This window comes from Antechinus flavipes, chromosome 2, assembly GCF_016432865.1.
Source record: "Antechinus flavipes isolate AdamAnt ecotype Samford, QLD, Australia chromosome 2, AdamAnt_v2, whole genome shotgun sequence".
NCBI classification, from domain to species: Eukaryota; Metazoa; Chordata; class Mammalia; order Dasyuromorphia; family Dasyuridae; genus Antechinus; species Antechinus flavipes.
The window spans coordinates 682012253-682032736 of record NC_067399.1 but is presented as its reverse complement, the minus strand read 5'-3'; the positions used below and the strand labels follow the sequence as shown (position 1 = coordinate 682032736).

The 20484-nt window shown below is 43.2% G+C and overlaps 1 protein-coding gene across 1 annotated transcript in view; it reads left to right on the top strand.

Annotated features, from left to right (window-relative positions):
• The window catches only part of TCERG1L (transcription elongation regulator 1 like), a 304281-nt gene that overhangs the window by 268957 nt on the left and 14840 nt on the right, over nucleotides 1-20484 (top strand). Inside the window, exon 10 of the mRNA XM_051982732.1 lies at nucleotides 18833-18980. Within this exon, the coding sequence (XP_051838692.1) occupies nucleotides 18833-18980 (148 nt within the window). The remainder of the gene's footprint in view (nucleotides 1-18832; nucleotides 18981-20484) is intronic.

Here is a 20484-nt window from a genome sequence, read left to right as displayed (position 1 = left end):
TCTTTGCTCTTTTTTCTCTCATTTCTTACTTTCCTTTCTGTATCTATGATTTTAACTATGTAAGGAACTCTAATGAGGAAATCCCTGCCATGGTTGCAGAATTCACTCCTGCCCTACAATTTATAGTTATTGGTCACCAAGGAGTTAAATGACTTGCTAGGGTCTTACTGCCAGCAGTGTCAGAGGTGGACCTTGGGCCCAGGTCCTCATCACTCCAAGCCAATTCTCTTATTTCTAGCCATTGTACTACACCATGGCAATATACAGACAGACAGGGAAGCATTTCTACTTGTTTGTACATCTAGTTAGCCCGTTATATTCCATTATTTCTCCGGTAGAATCATGAGCACTGCTGCTGGGGATACTTCCAAAAGTATCTAGATAAAATTCAGGGGAGCTCCTAGTATGGAGTGATTAGCTCCAGTATGTTTGTATTCACGTTGGATTATGTTGACTGACTATGTGCTAGTGTTGGGTCTGTGATTCCCCATGGCTGCCAGAAGCTAGTTATTCTTTCTCTGGGGAACAGAGTGTGGTTCTCCTCTGGTCTTGAAGCAACCCGGCCCCCGTTCTCCTGTCCCTGAAGTTCTGGCTCTGGGCTTGTGCCCCACCGCCTCCTAACGAAAGCCCGAAGTCGGTGAAGGTGTCTTTCTGTGGGCACCCTGGATGCTTGGTTTTCTCTAGGGCTCATTCCTGGTGACCAGCCTTGGATTTTCTGAGAGTACATCCAGCTGCTGAGTCTCCAAGAGCTTTAAATGCAATATCCCTAGGAAAGCCATTTCTGCTTTAAAGACACAGCTTCTGGTCCTGAGAAGAACCAGTGCTCATACCCAAGGGGATTCCACATGCCCTGAAAACCCAGTCTTTAAATTTGGAGCAAAAACTCTACCACTTAATGGTTGCTGAGAGAGTGGGAAACAGTCATACCCTGAGGGATCACAAAGGATTCTTTAGCATGGGTATTGATCTGGGACGTATAAGGACAAGAGAATTCCCCTAAAAAGCAAGATTCACATTGGGCTTGGAATTGGAGAACCTGAATTTTATGCTTGATTCTCAGTCACTTAACTCATTTGTGACTTGAACCAATTCATTTCCTTTTGCTTGATTTCAGGTTCTTTGTGATTTGTGGGTAAATTTTGCTGAGAGAGAGAGGGACACACACACACAGAAACAAAGAAACAGAGAGACAGAAACAGAGAGAGAGAGAGAGAGACAGAAAGAAAGAAGAAAGAAATAGAAACAGTGGCTATGTGGTGATGTAGTAGACTGCCTGGCTAGAATTAGGAAGTACTGAGTTCAAATCCAGTCTCAGATACTTACTGACTGTAAAACATGAACAAGTCACTTAAATCTGTTTGCCTATTTACACACATACATGCACACATATTTCTAAGTATATATTTTATATATTTCTGAATATATGTAGATAATATACATACACATATGTGTATGTATATGTTTATATGTTTGTGTGTACATGTATATTTCTCCATTTCAAAATGTATCCCTTTTCTCCTCCTACCTAAAATACCATGTCTTCTTTGTCAAAGAATGATTTTTTCCCAACACTTTTGGAAATGTTATGACAGGTAACTCACCGCTTTCTGCAAACTCGGGGGCCTCAGGTCTGGTTAAGGACAGTAAACCGCACTTGTACCATAGAAGGCTGAATGTGGGGACTGTCCTACAGTCTTGATCCCCAGGTGTTTGAGTAGGCCATCATTAGGGGACGGTGGTTGTAGTTTTGCCTTCCACTTGTCAGCTCATTGTGACTCCAAACACAATTGAACGTGCATTTGGTTTGGATTTTGTCCAGACCAGCGATTTCATTGTTGTAAGAGACTCCTGAAGAGAAAACTCCATCTGTCAGTGCCGGTCAGCAGCTGTTCAGCAACTTTTTCATCTGAGAGCATTGTCTAAGACACTGAGTCTCCCAGGCAGACTGTCTTAGAGATGGGATTTCACTCGGTCTTCCTCAATCTAAAGCCGACGCATCGTCTACTTTCCCGAGCTCCCTACCTCTCCCGTTCCTCTCTTCTCTCCTCCCTCCCTTTCCTCTTTTCCTTTTCCTCTCATGGTCATATACCTTTGTCCCTACCTCTGTTTCCCCTTTCTCTCCTTTCTCTGTTTGTACTGGATAGATCTCAGAAAAATCTGGAGCTGTGCTTTGGAGAATCCAAGTATCAAGTGGATAAAAGGAGTACCTTAGGTGCTTTACAAACGGTATTAGTCCTTATTAGTGTCCCCTCCAGGTTAAGGATCCCTTGACGCAAAGTGACTTTTGCCCATCCAGTGTTTACATGATCATTTGGGGGTCTTTTCCTAGTTTTCTTTTCAAGCTTTGGAATCTGTTTTCTTAGTGAGATTTTATCTTGGCAGGCCTTCTCATTTACTGATTTTTCTCCCCATCTTTCCCCTGGCATATCTGCCAGCAACAGCTGACATTTCTCCGGATTCCATTTTCCCAAATCCCTTGGCTGGTAGCTGCAGTGCTGAGAAGCCCCCCGACCTCTGGCTCCCTCCCCTCCGTGCTGGAGCTAAGGCACTGTTACTTACACCGCAGTTATCATTTCAGGATCTGCCAAATTCCCTCGGGATCAAAATGCACTTTCTTAAATAGAGCCAGATCTCTATGCCAGGGGTGTGTGTGTGTGTGTGTGTGTGTGTGTGTGTGTGAAGTAAGCTTCTCAGTCTCCTTATCTCTCTGAACCTCAAAACGCCACGCCGGTGCTCTTAGAAACTGGGTCAGCTTTCCAAGGGATGATGTCAACTTGGTCTGCTTGATATATTTTCTTCTTTAGAAGTCTGGCCAAAATGAAAGGCCATTTCCACCACTCTAATGAGCTCTAAAATGACCGGGTACCAATTACTCAAGCAACAAGCTTCCCTTATCTGCTGCGTCTGTGTTGTGTGAGGGAGGATTCTAAAATAAAGCTCAAACAGCCTCGGCTCCCAAAGGTTCTCGATTCCCAGAAAGACCCTCTACGTGTCCTGTCAGTTCATCTGCTCCCTAAATGTGGTGGGATAAGGAGCAAACTCCTGGAGGCTGAGCAATGATGCCAGAAGGATTTATGAAGGATGGGGGCAGGGGGAGAAGGAGAAGCTGCTGCCTCTTGGAGACAAAGACAGCAGTTACAGGAAGGAGACATGGACGGTCATGTGTGAGGGATGGAAAGGACTGGGATGTTTGCACAAGTGTGTACAAAAAAGGGAGGAGTTACAGCAAGTGTGGAAGAATGGTGGGGGCCACGCTAGGAAGGAAGGAAAAGGTCAATCAGAGGCATTTCTAAGCCAGGGACAGGGACTGGGCCCATGCAGCTTCCAGAGGAGCAAACACGCTTTACCAGGCAAGTGGGTCTCTCCATGTTGTAGTTTCCAGCACGGAACATTGAGAGGACAAGTGATTGATCCAGGCTCACGTAGGAGACAACTCAGTGGGTACAGTGCTAAACCTAGAATCAGGAACATCAGCCTCCCAGCATTATTGTGAGAATAAAATGAGATAGTATTTCTTTCTGAGAGAGAGAGAGACAGAAAGAGAGAAACAGACAGACCAACAGAGAGAGACAGACAGACTGAGGCAGAAACAGAGATATGGAGACAGAAAGAGAAACAGAGACAAATAGAGAGATGGAGACAGAAAGAGAAACAGAGACAGACAGAAACAGACAGATATGGGCAGAGGCAGAGAGCGACACACAGAGAGAAATGAAAGAACAAAGAGAGTGGAAAAGCAGATGCCCCACCATCACTAGCTGGATTAGCAGACAAGGGAGAAGGACGTCATCCCAGAAAAGGACAGGTGCACATCAAGGAGAGGAGCACCTAAAGGCTGAATGCAGCTAAGCCCCCGAGGGGGGACACTTGCTGTGTGAGACAGGTAATTAGAGACCAGGTGAGCCCAAATTTTAGGATTTAGAAGTCATTGTCAGTAGTAACACCGAGGGTTCATATTTTAGACAAACGCTGAGATTTTCACAGTTTATTTACTGTAATTAAAGGGAGATGGGGAGACCAAAGCCTTGGGAGGGACAAAAGAAACCGCATCTGAAGGCTAAGGTTGGATGGTTTATTCTTTGGACATAACTGCACCTCACGTTAGTTGCTTGATTCTGTTTTGTGGTGTTCATTTCCATTGCCCTTTAGCTGTCATTTCTTTCTCTTCACACTTTGCTGCTAGATGGAAGAACTAGAGATCTGAGGTTTTCCAGTCCCCCAACCCCAAAGCATCCATTTCCGAAGTGCCATGGCATTTGTGCTGCTCAAAGAATTAAGCAATAAAATAGAAACAGATGTAAATCTCCAGCAAGTACCACAGGATGGCAGCTACTAGAATTCAAGGCTCGGTGTGGAGAAGGGCCCTCAGGACATACTCTAAAACCCGCTATTCCAGCTCCTATCTTTAGATTGTTCCTCAAATTTCTATGTCTTGGTGCTAAAATACATCAGGGTTTTGTGGATACAAAAATCAATTTTACGTGAAATGTCTTTTATGAGGAAGCCCCATTTTGTCAGCCGTGCCGTGACGCTTCTGACGCCTCGCGATGGCCGGAACACGTGCGGATCCTCTCATATCGGCCATGGGACGCAATGGTATGTTTTCTATTGTGACTTGGATGTTTCCATGATGTCTTTGTGACTTCAGACCCTAAGTGACTCAGAACAAAGAGGCTTTGTCACCAGTGTATAAAGAGCAGCTTTGTGATCTCGGGCTTGTGTTTATAGATCTGTGAGCAGTTCACAAGACCTGGCTGGATAAGTCCATCCAAGCACCTACTCTGGGGTGGCCACTGCCCCTCCAAGGAGATTCTGAGCTTGATGTTTGGCTGTCATGGGAAATAGAGCCCTCCTGGGATCGTAGCTTTCATGGAGTAGGATCCATAAGTATAATATAGGTGTTGTAGGGCAAAGGATTTGGAACTGGAAAGGACCTCGTGCATTATTATTTACAGAGAGGGAAGGCCAGTGGTTTGCCCAAATCATTCAGTTCACAAAAAGCAGAGAAGGGCTTCTTTTTTTCCCATCTAATAAAACAAACCATCAGAAAACTGGTGTAAGGACACATCCTTATGCACCTGAAATCTTCTCTTGAGATGGCAGTGAGCACAGTATCAGGGCCATTGGGGAGAACGTGCCATGGGTCTAGTATAAAGAAAAAGTCACAGAGAAGCAGCCCCACTCAAACACCCTTTGGCCGTGAACTACTCCAAGTCCCTTCCTAATATTCTTTGGAGGGATTTCATTCCAGCAGTAATTAGCTTTAAGGATTTCCCAAGCAGTGTTGAAAGAGTTAAAGAATGGCCTGTAGCACTTATTGAAGGGGCAGCTACAAGGTACAGTGTTCCAACCTGGAGTCAAAAAGACCAGAGTTCAAATCCAGGTTCAGATAAATATCTCTGTGTGACCCTGGGAAAGTACCATTTGCCCTGTTTACCTCAGTTTCCTCCTCTGTAAAATGAGCCAGAGAAGGAAATGACAAAGCGCTCTAGTATCTTTGCCAAGAAAACCCCAAATGGGATCACAGAGAGCCAGACATGACAAATGATTGGCCAACTCTTCTTGGGGCCCTCTATCATTTCCCCCTACCCACTGGGGGTCGATTATTTGAATGAGTGTGTAGACATGCAATGCCAGGAAGTGAGTAAAGACCTAAGCGTTTGAATTTCGAAAATGAAGCATTTTCTGACCTCCAGGAACCCGGCACACCCGGGTGCAGCACAGAGGGGGCTGTGGCCCAGAAGGGAGGTTTCGGTGTCTGGAGTCACAGTCCACCTGAAATGTAATATACCATCCCCAGAATGCATGGCGGTGTTGTTCTGGTGGCTGTGCCCCCAATGCAGGTTGTCAAAGTAGGAGAGCAGTATGGGTGGGCAGATGGCGAGATGGGCTCATGGATGGAAGGTCACGTTTTAGCCTGGCCAATTTCTACTCACTCCATCATTGCTTACTTAGATTGAATGAGGGCCAGAGGAGTAGCCAGAACCTTGCTGATAGTTCCCTCCCCTTCCCCTCTCAGCAGTGGCGACAGGGAACTTTTGCCTGGACAGTGTTGAACTTGACACCCGAGAGTCTCAATTTCTGGAGTATGTTTCCAAAGGCAGGCCCATGTTCCAAGAACCTACATTTTTTTTCCTTCCTGAAGAATTGAATATTATGGATGAATTATATGCAAGACACTTAGTGTCTTGCAGAAAAGGAGCTTGGGCTCTATTCATTGATGAAACCAAAAAGCTTCCGGGGGATCCTGCAGAGGAGTGTGGGACAACCTACACAAGACTGAAAATGTTAATCCAACCCAAGCTGACAAAGCATAAAGGGAGCTGCAAAGGGAATTAGCTGTTTCCAGTAAAGTGATCCACTCTCAGAGCCTAAATAAATGCATAGACAGCAGAAAGCTGCAGTCTCTGCTCCTGGAGGAACATAAGGATGCTCCCCTCCCCCCAATAACCCAAGAGGTATCTTCTCTACTAGCCAAAGGACCATTTCAGATTTCCCAGGATTGCTGAACTAACAGTGTTGCTAGAGCTTCTTGAGCCCCTATCCTTCATTTCATAACCTAAGAAACTGTGGCTCAGAGATGGGAAGTTCCTTGGCTAAGGTCACTCCAATAGTTTGGAGTAACTTAAAGAGAAGTGGGAGGAATCAAGCATTTATTAAGCACCTGCTGTCTGCCAGGCACTCTGCTGAGTGCTTTATAGATAATTTCTCAGTTGACCTTTTTTGGTTAATTCACATGAATTCTCTGACTTCCCAAAAGATGTGAAACATGTTTGAGTGAAGAGAGTCTGCTCCTGGTCGAAGATACAGATTTAATGGAGAACCCGACAGGTCCCATGTGACTTTCATCCCAGGTTCATGTCAAGAGCAATGTCAATCACAGTAGAATATTGTGCCCACAAGATGAGGGCCAAGAATAATAGAAAATGAGACACGAAGCTCGTGCTATGACCCTGAAAGTAAACAATAGAAAGAAACCCATAGTAAAGGACATGATCTCCCCAAGGACGCCTGGAATAAAACCATTCATCACAATATAGGAGAGCTGTGACATTGTTCTTTAGAGACACCGTGGACTTTGTGCTGTTGTAGAAAGTTGTAGGGGAAAAAATCTCCATATAGAGATAGACCCATTGGGGTACTTCACACAGATGATCGATGCCATGTGATGGGCAATATGGGGCATCCTTATTCTACGGATGCCCCTTGGGATGTTTCAGGATGGGCCAAGCCAGGGAGAGGCTGCACGGTGGGAAATCAGGGGAGCCACTTCTCCTCTCAGATCATAAGTGAATTAATCTTTAAAATCAGCCTATTGTATGCTGGGCACTTTTCAGGGGGCAGGAGGGAAAGGATTGTAAGTAGCATGGTTTTCAAATCTTGATAGTTTGAAATTCATGAAGAATATGAATCAGTGATGGCGATGTCATTGCTTATTCCTCTCATCTTTATAGTTGATAAAAGTAAGAAAGAACTAGATAGCAATTTGGATAGAGCATTAACTAACTTTTATTACATGCTAGGTTCTATATGGTCCTAGCCCTGAAGTAGCTTATATTCTGGCATGAAATGGAAATGAAAAGGAGGATTGAAAAGGAGGTCAGATTGTAATGCAGGGAATCTGGGGCTGAGATCACCTGGAGAGAGGATGACTGCCAGGGTACTGCCTTCAATGGAAGGTCAGGACTTACTAATCCATGGGTGCAGAGACTGAGAGGTATACCCAGAGTCAAAGACGCTGCTGGGCTGGGAGGGAGACCATACACCCTGCTTCCATCTCTTGTATGTGGGGATCACTACACTACTGGGGCAGTGGATTTAGTGATTGGCTTCTGGAAGTGAATGAAAGGATCTGAAATGTTGGTAAAGTCATCTCTGTCACATGCAGATGAAACTCCCACTTTAACAAACCTAACAAGAGGCTGTTCATTCTCTTTTTGAAGATTTCCAAGGAAGTTTCTTCTTGTCCAAGTACAGTACATTTTATATTTATCTTCTGGTCTTCCTTTTCTTTTCTGTATTTTTTTTAAACGTAGGTAGTTTGGTGAATTTCCATGCATTTCCGTATTTCTCTGTGAGACCCAATTTTCTTCCTCAGTGTGATTGTTGTTCCTTTTGTGTCTTCAGAATTTCATTCTTGAGAATTGCCCATCTAGAACTTCCTATTTACTGATATAGACAGATTGAACTTTGTGACAGCTCTGTTTTTTTTTTCCAATGGTATTTTCTTTTTTTACAAATACATGTAAAGAATAGTTTTCAATGTTCATTTTTGTAAGACTTTCTCTTCCAACTTTTTCTTGCTCCCTTCCTTCCCTCCCCCATCCTCAATATAGCAAGTAATTTGATACAGGTTAAATATGTGCAATTCTTTTAAACACATCTCCATATATGTCAAATTGTGCTAAAATATTAGACCAAAAAGGAAATGAAAACATGAGGAAGAAAGAAAGAAGGAAGGAAGGAAAGAAAAGAAAAAGAAAGAAGGAAAGAAAGAAAGGAGGGAAGGAAGGAAGAAAGGAGGGAAGGAAGAAGGAAGGAAGGAAGAAAGAAAGGACGGAAGGAAGGAAGGAAGGAAGGGTGAAAGAAGGGAGAGAAGGAAGGAAGAAAGAAAGGAGGGAAGGAAGAAGAAAGAAAGAAAGAAAGAAGAAAAGAAAAAAAGAAAGTGAAAATACTATGTTTCAATTCATATTCAGGGTACATAGTTCTCTTTCGGGATGAGGATGGCTCTTTCTATTCGAAGTTTTTTGAAATTGTCTTGAATCACCACGTTGCTGAGAAGAGTCAAGCCCATCACAGTTTATCATCATACAATCTTAGTGTTACTGTGTATGATGTTCTCTTTATTTTGCTTGTTTCATGTAAGTCTTTGTAGGCTTCTCTGAAATTAGTCTGATCATCATTTCTTTTTTTTTATTTTTTTAAATAATTTTTTATTGATAGAAGGCATGCCAGGGTAATTTTTACAGCATTATCCCTTGCATTCATTTCTGTTCTGATTTTACCCCTCCCTCCCTCCACCCTTTCCCCGAGATGGCAAGAGTCCTTTACATGTTGAATGGGTTACGGTATATCCTAGATACAATATATGTGTGCAGAACCGAGCAGTTCTCTTGTTGCACAGGGAGAATTGGATGCAGAAGGTAGAAATAACCCGGGAAGAAAAACAAAAATGCAAGCAGTTTATATTCATTTCCAGTGTTCTTTCTCTGGGTGTAGCTGCTTCTGTCCATCTTTGATCAATTAAGGCTCTCTTTATCGAAGAGATCCACTTCCATCAGAATACATCCTCAAACAGTATCGTTGTTGAGGTACATAATGATCTCCTGGTTCTGCTCATTTCACTCAGCATCAGTTCATGTAAGTCTCGCCAGTCCTCTCTGTATTCATCCTGCTGGTCATTTCTTACCAAACAATAATATTCCATAACATTCATATACCAAAATTTACTCAACCATTCTCCAATTGATGGGCATCCATTCAGTTTCCAGCTTCTAGCCACTACAAACAGGGCTGCCACAAACATTTTGGCACATACAGGTCCCTTTCCCTTCTTTAGTATTTCTTTGGTGTATAAGCCCAGTAGAAACACTGCTGGATCAAAGGGTATGCACAGCTTGATAACTTTTTGAGCATAGTTCCAAATCGCTCTCCAGAATGGCTGGATGTGTTCACAATTCCACCAACAATGTATCAGTGTCCCTGTTTTCCCACATCCCCTCCAACATTCCCCATTATCTTTCCCTGTCATTCTAGCCAATCTGACAGGTGTGTAGTGGTATCTCAGAGTTGTCTTAATTTGCATTTCTCTGATTAATAATGATTTGGAGCATATTTTCATATGTCTATAAATAGTTTCAATTTCTTCGTCTGAGAATTGTCTGTTCATATCCTTTGACCATTTATCAATTGGAGAATGGTTTGATTTCTTATAGATTAGGGTCAGTTCTCTATATATTTTGGAAATGAGGCCTTTATCAGAACCTTTGATTGTAAAAATGTTTTCCCAGTTTATTTTTTCCCTTCTAATCTTGTTTGCATTTGTTTTGTTTGTACAAAAACTTTTCAGTTTGATATAATCAAAATTTTCTATTTTGTGGTCAATAGTGATCTCTAGTTCTTCTTTGGTCATAAATTCCTCCCTCTTCCACAGGTCTGACAGGTAAACTATCCTATGCTCTTCCAATTTATTTATCATCTCATTCTTTATGCCTAGATCATGAACCCATTTTGACCTTATCTTGGTGTACGGTGTTAAGTGTGGGTCAATGCCTAGTTTCTGCCATACTGATTTCCAATTTTCCCAGCAATTTTTGTCAAATAATGCATTCTTATCCCAGAAACTGATCATCATTTCTTATAGAACAATAATATTCCATAACATTCATACATACCAGAGCTTATTCAGCCATTCTCCAACTAGTGGACATCCACTCAGTTTCCGGTTTCTTGCCACTACAAAAAGAGCTGTTACAAACTTTTTTGCACATATGGGTCATTCTCCTTTTGTTATAATCTCTTTGGGATACAGACTCAGTAGAAACACTGCTGGATCAAAGGGTATATTTGATAGATCTTTGGGCATAGTTCCAAACTTATCTCTAGAAGAGTTGGATCACTTAAGTTATTTTTGCAAAACTTTTATTCCAGAATGAGTTGATAATCCCCAGCATTCTCTTCATCTACTAGCTTAGTAATCTTGTCCATAAATAAAATGATCTTAGACTGTGATGGCCGTTTTTGATGAGATCATGCTGGCCTTTTGTTATCTGATTATTTTCCCTCATGGTCACCAAAGTTCTACATGTTCCTTACATCTCCATTCTTACCCCTATCTAGGAAAATCAAATCAACTAGACTGTGATTTGTATATTGTTCACTCTCTCTTTTTCTCTTTCTGTCTCTCTTTCAAAGTTAGAACGTTTGCCTTTCTCTAACCCAGTGGCACTGCTCCCTGGGTACTTGATCTTTCAAAAACCCTTGATTTTATATATTGTCATTGGGTCGGGTGTCCAAATTGTGTCCAACATTTGGCTCTTTTATTTCCCACCAGCTATAGTAGTGTGTCCAAACCCATGCTCACTGTTTTCATGATACTATCGACCCATCTTATCCTCTGATTTTTCCTGTTTCTTTTGTCTTCTGTCTTTCTCAACACCAGGGTCTTTCTCAATGAATCCTCTCTACTCATTATGTGGCCTAAGTATTTCTACTTTGGTATTAATATTTGACCTTCCAGTGAATAAACTGAATTTTTAAAAATAAGGACTGATTTGATCTCCTTGCAGTCCAAAGGGCTCTCAAAAGTCTTCTCCAGCATCACAATTTGAAAGCATCAATTGTGGTGTACTCAGCTTTTCTTATAATCCAACTTACAGGCAGCCATACATTGTCACTCAAAAAAAAAAAAGAACAAAAACATAGCTTTGACTATACAGACTTTTGTCAGCAGGGTGACATCTCTGTTTTTAGTATGCTATCCAGCTTTGCCAGAGCTTTCCTTCCAAGGAGAAAGTGTCTTTTAATGTCATGGCTACAGTGACCTTCTGCAGTGATCTTTGAGCCCAAGAATATAAAACCTGATGCAGCTTCCATTTTATTCTCTCACTTTTCTAGGAAGTATTGGAAGCAGTTTGCAAGATCTTGAGTGTTTTTCCCCTTGATGATTAGCTTTAATACAGCTTTTACATGTTCCTCTTTTACCCTCATCAAGAATTTATTTGACGAATATGGAAATATGTGTTGCATGATTGCACATGCATAACTTGTATAAAATTGCTTATGATCTCAAGGGGGAAGGAAGAGGGAGGGAGAAAAATTAAAATTCAAAATCGATAAAACATTTAAAATTATTTTATGTGTAATTAGAAAAAAAATCATATCAATGGCAAAAAATTATTTCATTTTGGCCACTATGCATACTGCCAAGTCTTTTTTTTTTTTTTTTTCCTCAGAAGGAATTGTCTTTTTCTTCTCAAAAATGTTTCATCTCCGCCCGGCAACTTTAATTCACTTGAGCCTGCAAGGGCTCACTTTTTCTCTCGTCACACATTTTACATATTGAATCTCTTGGCCAATTTTATTCTTTCATTTCTCATACAAAGTCCATTTTCCTGCTCAGAGAAAACTGAGGCACCGCACGAACCTTCCCTCTTTTTCCTTAATCGATGGTCCATCTACTCCAATCCAAAGCTCCTATCCCTTTTGTATTTTGAATTTTCTCTTAATATCTCAATTTTTGCAATTGGGCTTAGCTTCTATCAGCTCATTCTGAACCGCAGCGTCCCTGGCACTTGCTGTAGGCTGCTGTATTTTTCTTATTCTCCTCTGGCTGATTTTGCTTGTACCTTCTGTATTTTTAATGTAGGTTGTTGCTACGTTTGCTCTGTAGCTACATTAGTCTCCTCAAATGAGACCCATTTTTCTTCCTCATTGGAACTGTTTCCCTTTGTGTCTTCAGAATTGCCTTCCTGAGCCTCCCTCGTTCTTTCCCCACTCATTTCCCTGTGGTTTAAGTCCTAGCCATCCTTCCTCTGAAATGTTGTTTCTCAGCATCTAAGGATTGAGTGCAGATTTTCTCTTCTCTATCTGTTCTCACTCTGTCTAGTGTGCAGAGGGACGTCCCTCCCCTGGGAGCTCCCCACACCGAGAAAGCATCAATGGTCTGTCTCTGATCCTAAGAGCGAGGAGGGCCTGGTCACCCCGGCCCGAAGTTCCCATCATTCCTACCCCCATCCCCACCTTTTTCTAGTTGTGGAGAATTTGATGCAGAATATCATTTGGCTTTAGATCATATAGTAGCCATCTCAATGAACAGATGAAGCAGCTAAGGCGGTGAGAGCATCCCTCATCTATCCAAGGGCACATGGATGGTAAAGTCAAAAAGTCAGGAATCCAGGGCTTTCGGACTCCAGGCCCCTTGTTCTTTCCACTCTCCTGAATTCCTTAGGACTCAAAGCTGAAGGAACCTAGTTGTGTCCTGCCAGTCCTTCTCCACTAGCCCTGGGAACAAGGACCTTTCTTGAGGTTCTCTGAACATGAGGAAACCTTGGATCTTGGACAAGGCAGCATCCCCGGGCCCAGCTGGTCCCCGAGAGGCTCTGTCTGTGGTAGCATGTGGTTGCAGGGACCTGGAGCTCACCAGCTCTGAATACCCTAAGGATGCAGGGCTGGGGGAAGGGAGAAGATTTTGGAGGGGGGCTGGGCTATCCCTGAAGAAGGAGGCCAGGGGGACTCATCCATGTAGGGGACTATGTTTCCAGTGGAGGCCGTGCAAGCCTTGAGCTTCTGTCCCCAATTGTAAACCTCAGGCAAGTGATATATACTATTTGGACCTTGGATTTCTTTATCACCACCACACACACACACACACACACACACACTCTCACACACATCCCATATATACACTGACCAATGAGCTGCAGGTTCCTGTGTAAAGACACTCTTACGTATCTGGAGTCTGCTGCCCAGGCCCTGCACATAAAAGCTTGACCACTTTCACCAAGCCACCTCCCCTTTCTTGGTTTTTCTTTCAGTCACTTACAGGTGAATGCATATAACACTTATCCAAAGCTATAGCCACTAAATAAATTAAAGAAGTGGAAAAGAAGTCCATTGTGGGGTCCAAGGGAGCAAACGGCTTTTGTTTACTCCTCAGAGGTCAGGGACATTCCCAGGGGCAGTGTTGCAGGCACAGAAGGAGCCCAAGAATTCCAAATGGATGAACACAAACTTCCTAAGCAGGGCAGTCAAGGCCAGAGATTTTTAGCTTGTCACAGGGGAGAGACACAGAGACACACAGATAGAGACACTCACACAGATAGAGATTTACACAAAGAGACAGAGAAAAAGACAGAGAGGAAGAAGAAGAAGAGGAAGAGAAAGAAGAAAGAACAAGAGGAAGAGGAAGAAAAGGACAAAAAAGGAAGATGAAGGAGAGGAAGAAGAGGAAGAGGATAAAGAACAAGAAGAGGAAGAAGAAAAGAAGGAAGGAAGGAAGGAAGGAAGGAAGGAAGGAAGGAAAAGAAAAGTTTTATTGAAATGCTCTTCCATGCATTCCCTGGTAGAGATTAGCTCCCAAGTCCCTGGCCCTCTCAGTGGGAGAACAGGCCGGAGAGCAGAGGCCGGTGCTCTCAGGTGGCCTCCTGCTCCATGTGGGAGTCATAAGTAGAAGGAGCCTTTCCCCCAGGACCCAGGACTTTTCAGCTGAGAGACTCTCAGCCCTTGCTTTGCTCCAGGCCTTTTCCTTTTCCCCAGTTCTAATTGAACTAATATTAGCAATTTGGATGCTGCCCAATCCTCTGCAAGGAGTGTTTTGTTGAATAAGCTATAAAAGGGAATCATTGGTGAACTTTTCAAATGTTCCTATTAGTCTCTCCATCCCACATTGCCACAATGTGTGGCTTTGTTTCCACACTTTTTTGTAATAAATTTTCATTAGTTAAAAATAGAAGTCTTCATTATACCCATTGGAACATGACGTCATCAGGATTGTACCTGCAGCGTTTCTTTTCAAGATTTCTTGCGAGAGAGGCAGAGCGTGTGGGCCAGTCTCCTGAAAGGGCTGAGGGCAGAACAGGAGGTTCTCCTGCTCCGATCCAGCCTCTGCTTCCTTCCACCTGGCGCGGTTCTGGAGACGGGTCCATGTGACAATGCAGGTGAGTGACTCAGGCAGGGCCCACTTAGGGCCTGGCTGATTTATCGGATCCCAGGAGATTTGAGTCGCATTGACAGCCCCCATGATGAGGGCAGACTGTTTTCCTGTCTCTGGGCCTTCATTTCCTTCTTTTGAGCCTTAATTTTCTGGTTTTCTGAACAAAAGGGCATTGGAAGAAGCTTTTGGCTTCCTTCTTTCTTTGCAGAGGCGCAGGGACGAGAGAATGGAAACACCCCATAGACCATCGGGATTCACTGATGCCCTGTTGGATTTGTTTCATAAATCACTTATTTTCTGTGTGTGTTGCTGTGTGACATGTACGTTTTCTCCTCAGTTAGGACCCTCTGGGAAGAGTGAAAATACATATTTAATTTATGATGCAAGTATCATCATGCGTATATGTGCCCACAAAGATTATGTATATGTGTGTTCACTAATGGCCCTAAAATTTTCAAAGCAATAAAGAAAAGACACAGAGTCCAACGGAGGCTGAGTATAAGACAGATTTTTTTAGGGAGTGGGGGGTGGATTCCAGCAAATAAAGCTGGTCAATGGCATGGGCTGACTAATAAAGTGCCAGGTTCCCCATCCCATCCCCCTTTCCATCCCCATCCCCACTCCCCTCCAACCCATCACAGACCTATAAGAGCAGTCGGGGTACCACTCACGAGCTGCGGGATAGGAGTGGTCCAGAGCGGTGGGGTTCATAGAGTAGGACGCCTGGACTCCCCACGACCCTCAGTCCCTTCTCCTGACACATAGGAGCTTCTGACCTCTTAGCCTTTGGGAACCCCCAGTCTCACCTAGAAATTGAGGGGATGGGCAGAAGGCTTCGCAGCTTTGGTTGCTTGGGAGGTTCGGGTCGGACCACCTGGTCCCGCCGGCTCTTGAATGCATTGACTCTGCAATGGGGATTTCAAACCATCAGCTTCTATGGAGCCCTTTCGGAGGCCGGGCGTTCCATCGCCATGTCGGCAGAGCCCTGTCCGGGCTGCCGGCCTTGCTCACGTGCTCCCGCCGTTCTGAGAGTCATTCTGAAACAATATGCTGTAAAAAGCAATCCAAGGAAACTCTGAATATTTCCTGAACTAATCCCCTTTTCTTCTTGTTCCCGTATTTCGAGAATTCCTAAAATTCAATAGAAACAAACTTCACTGAAGCCTCCAAGTCTCTCTGTTATCACATGGTGGTCACTTCAATCCCTTTTTATGAATCAATTGAATCTAATAACAAATTAAAAATAGCTTTTTGTCTTCCCCTCTTAGTGGTTATGATAACTGAATAATGGAACGCAGATTCATTTTTAATAGTTTCTTTAAAAATAGGCAGCTTTATTTTTAGAGAGCATAGCATTAAAAATAAAGCAGGAGGGCAAGTTCATGGCCGATGGCCTAATGTATGAGGACAATTACAAAGGGATGTCAAAGTCTGCCCCAGAGCCGTAGGCACGGAGCCCGGGGACTTCTCCCTTCTCAGCAGGATGGCCCCACACAGAGCCCGCTCCGAGAAAGCTGCTGATTGACTCTCAGGCCGAACCAGGCTCTTCCGGGAATGGGGAAACGTCTGTATCGACAACAACGATGGCAGGGTTTGAGTCTTCTGCCCATTTATGGATCTCAGTCGTTCTGGGCCTCCGGACGGCTCCACCGAGGCGTGGCCATCTCTGGGGAGGAAAGGATGTTAAGGTCTTTGGCAGATCCCATCTTATAGCTTTCTCTCATCTGTTCAATCATGCAACATAAGAGACTCTAGGAGCAGTGGCTGCTTGCGAAACCCTGGCTTTGTTCTTTCTATCAAGGAAACAAGTGCCTTGGTCTTCCCTGGGCAATTAGATTCATTCAGGAGAAAGGGAAACGTCATTCTTCTTGAAGTGTATTTAAGAGAAACCTGAGTCCCTGAATGAAAACTTAGTGTTGACTTCTGAGCTTTCGATTCCAAACCAAGGAGCAGGAAAGGAAAAATCCTGGATATCTCCCCTTTCCTTCCATCAGCTTGGCAAATATGATTGACCTCAGGGAGCCATATGTTAGGACCACTCCTGTGTCCTGATATCATAACTGTCCAGTGTTTTTAGTAAATTAATTCAAAAGCAGTGAATCTATAACACATTGGGAAGATTCCCAATTCTTCTAGAAGTTTAAAAATTAAATTAAGTCAACTTGGAACATAGTTTAAGTAAAATGCATTTGGAATGATAATAAAGTACTATGGGGAGAGAGGGTCCATGGAGCTAGGAGAAAGGGGCAAAACGTATCCTGAGCCAGGTCTTCAAGGAAGCCATAAACTCCAAAAGAATAGAACAGATGAAGAGCATTTCAGACCTGGAGGACAGGTAGTACAAAAACATGGAGGTGGGGAATGGGTTGTCTTGCCATTGTGCTGGAGTCATTAGATGATAGGGGCAAGAAGGAGAGGACCAGGTAAGAAGACTTTTTAAATTTTATTTTAATAGCCTTTTATTTACAGGTTATATGTATGGGTAACTTTACAGCATTGACAATTGCCAAACCTTTTGTTCCAATTTTTTCCCTCCTTCCCCCCATCCCCTTTCCCAGATGGCAGGATGACCAGTAGATGTTAAATATATTAAAAATATAAATTAGATACACAATATACATGACCAAACCGTTATTTTGCTGTACAAAAAGAATCAGACCCTGAAATATTGTACAATTAGCCTGTGAAGGAAATCCAAAATGCAGGTGGGCAAAAAATAGGGATTGGGAATTCAATGTAATGGTTCTTAGTCATCTCCCAGAGTTCTTTTGTTGGGCGTAGCTGGTTCAGTTCATTCCTGCTCTATTGTAACTGATTTGGTTCATCTCATTGTTAAAGAGGGACAGATCCATCAGAATTGGTCATCATATAGTATTGTTGTTGAAGTGTATAAATGATCTCCTGGCCCTGCTCGTTTCACTCAGCATCAGTCGTGTAAGTCTGTCCAGGCCTTTCTGAAATCATTCTGTTGGTCATTTTTTCATGTAAGAAGACTTAAAGTGGAAACATACCTACTTATAAAGAATGTTGCTTTTTTTCTTTTTTTTTCTTTTTTTAATTAAAGCATAAAGCCATATTGCATAGATAATTCTGCAACACTAGCCCTTGCAAAACCTTGTGTTCCAGTTTCCCCCTCTTCTCCCATCCCCTCCCCTAAATGACATGTAGTCCAATATATGTTAAACATGGTAGAAATATATGTTAAACCCTATGTATGCATACATATTTATACATATCTTGCTGTACAAGAAAAATCAAATCAAACCAGAAAAAAAAATGATAAAGAAAACAAAATGCAAGCAAACAACAAAAAGAGTGAGGATGTTATGTTGTGACCCGGACTCGGTCCCCACAGTCCTCTCTCTGATGGCTCTCTTCATTTCTGAACAGTTGCAACTGGTCTGAATCATTTCATTGTTGAAGAGAGCCACGGCCATCAGAATTGATCCTTGTACAATATTGCTGTTGCTGGGTACAATGATCTCCTGGTTATGCTCATTATAAAGAACCAGAGAAGTTTATATTTAATCCTTGTGACATAGGAGACCCCTGTCCTTTGTAGAGTACTCTACCACCACCACCACAAGTGAGACTATCCATTAAGAAAATCCCTTTGGCAGTTGAGCAGGTAATGGATTGGAGGGGGAAGAGGTAGAGTCATGGATTCCAATTAGGAAGCTGATGAATTGGTTTAGATGAGAAATACGTTTCTGAAGGAGGAAAATGGGTGGGTACATAGAGAGGAGGGGATCCTGATGAGCCATGTTTGAGAAAGACTCAACAGTATTTGTCAACTGACTTTGAGTATGAGTGAAAAGTAAAGTAGGACAAGACAGTTGTGATTGTGGGTGATTGGCAGGATGGTGGGAGCCTTGAAAAGCAGAGGGAAATAAGACAGAAGGAGTTATGGGAGATTTGGGCACACAGCAAAAGTCTTGATTAGGGGAATGGGGATGCCCTTGAGATTGTGGCCACCTTTCTGTGGAGCTGATGAATTATCTGACTTACCCAACTAATCACAGAGAATTGTGCTCACTTAAAATCAAGTACAGTTAGTCTTCCAAGAAGTCATACATCTTACAGGGCTTTTATAATAGATCACTCCCTTCACCCATTGTAAACTCAGTGATTTCCATCTTGAATCTGGGCAATTAAACTGTGTTTCCTACGTCTTTAAAGACTTGAAGGTCCTCAGAGCATTGAGTTGGAGAAGATGGAAAAGGAAGATCAAGCCCAGAACACTCCTCCACCCCTTCCTCCAAATCAGATCCTGCTTCCATTGGAAGAACGAGCCACCCACTTCCGAGACATGCTTCTGGAAAGAGGGGTAAGTGAATTCTGCCTCAATGGGATGCTGACAAATGAAATGTCTCTCTCTTTAGGAAGCTTCTAATGGAATACTTCCTTTTGAGCCTGGAATTGTTTTGTTTGTTTGTTTGTTTGTTTTTTAACCATTTTCAGCAAGCATGTATTCATTAAGCACCTTACAGAAGGTGACACTAAAGAGCTGTCAGAGTATTGGACCCCAGTCCAGAGAGACCTGGGTGCAAGTCCTGCCTCTGACACTCAACATATGTTCATTCACTGCTCTTCAGTGACCTTTCAATATTGGAATAGCAGAGAAGGAGTTCACCTTTACTACCAACCCAAGGGGATAAGAACTGAGAACAGTGAATTGAAGTCCAAAGAGACCAATTTAAGCATTAGGTCAGGCAAAGTCCTGCCAGTCAGAGCGATGCCCCCAAGTGAACATCTCATAGGGATGTGTCCGTGCCCACCTGTGAAGGCCGAGTTACCACTCCAAATACCTTAGAATCAACCGGAGTCAGGATAAGCAAAAGTCCTTGGTCTTTAGGGGTAGAAGTGAAGGGAATGGACACAGGATCTCCACAGCATCCCTTCTCCTCCTCTACCACTAAAGTGACTCTGGTTTTGTCTTATTCCACCCCCTAGTCTTTTCCACAATTCTCTCTCTACACCAAAAGCTCGAACCAGCTCAGAATAGTGGGAAGGACCATTTTCCAAGCATATGCTAATAGAGTATTGTCCAATCGGTAATTAGCCTTAAGTGCTCAATTGTCTGACCCTGGTGCATCAACTCAGAGTTTCAGCCCCTTACACCCACCCCCATTGAGGATCTCAAAGTCATCCATTGGTCTGACTGAGCTTGGTCTCTGGGGACCCTTTAGCCCAGAAATTGTATCCCTGTAATGCTTCCTTTACCTCAATTTTCACATCTTCAAAATAGTGATGATAGTTACAAGATTATGGACAGGATCACCCTGCTTGGTGCTGGATGTACAATAATGACAAAACAGACCTTTGTACTATCGATTTCTATTGTTTATGGTGCGAATGAGAGAAATGTTACAGACTCACACATCTGAATGATACAGTGAAGGAAGGGAAGGGGACCAAGAGGGCGTACTGACAACATGCAACAAGAGGCAAAGAGAAGGGGAGGACAGCATGGGCTTGTCAGGGGAGGGAGATGACCCCTGTGAGGAGGGATACCTGAAATTTCTTCAGTTATTGTGGGATTGAAGAATTGGGGAAATTAGCCAATCAATGGGGTGGGAGAGGACAGCAGATTGAATCCCAACCAGCCTTGGGTTTATCCTGCATCGTTTGCTCACTTCTGGCATGTAAGCTGAGTGCTGGTGTGGTGGGGGTGCTCAGAACACAAGTTTTGTTAGAAAGTAGTCGACAAAAAAAGGAGTGGCCCCGAATCCCCCTCGGAAATTAAGGTATTTGAGCAGCTTCCTACTCAGAGGATCATTCTGAGGAGCTCACCTGTGTCTGCAGAGAGGACGTGTGGGACTGGGGAGTCA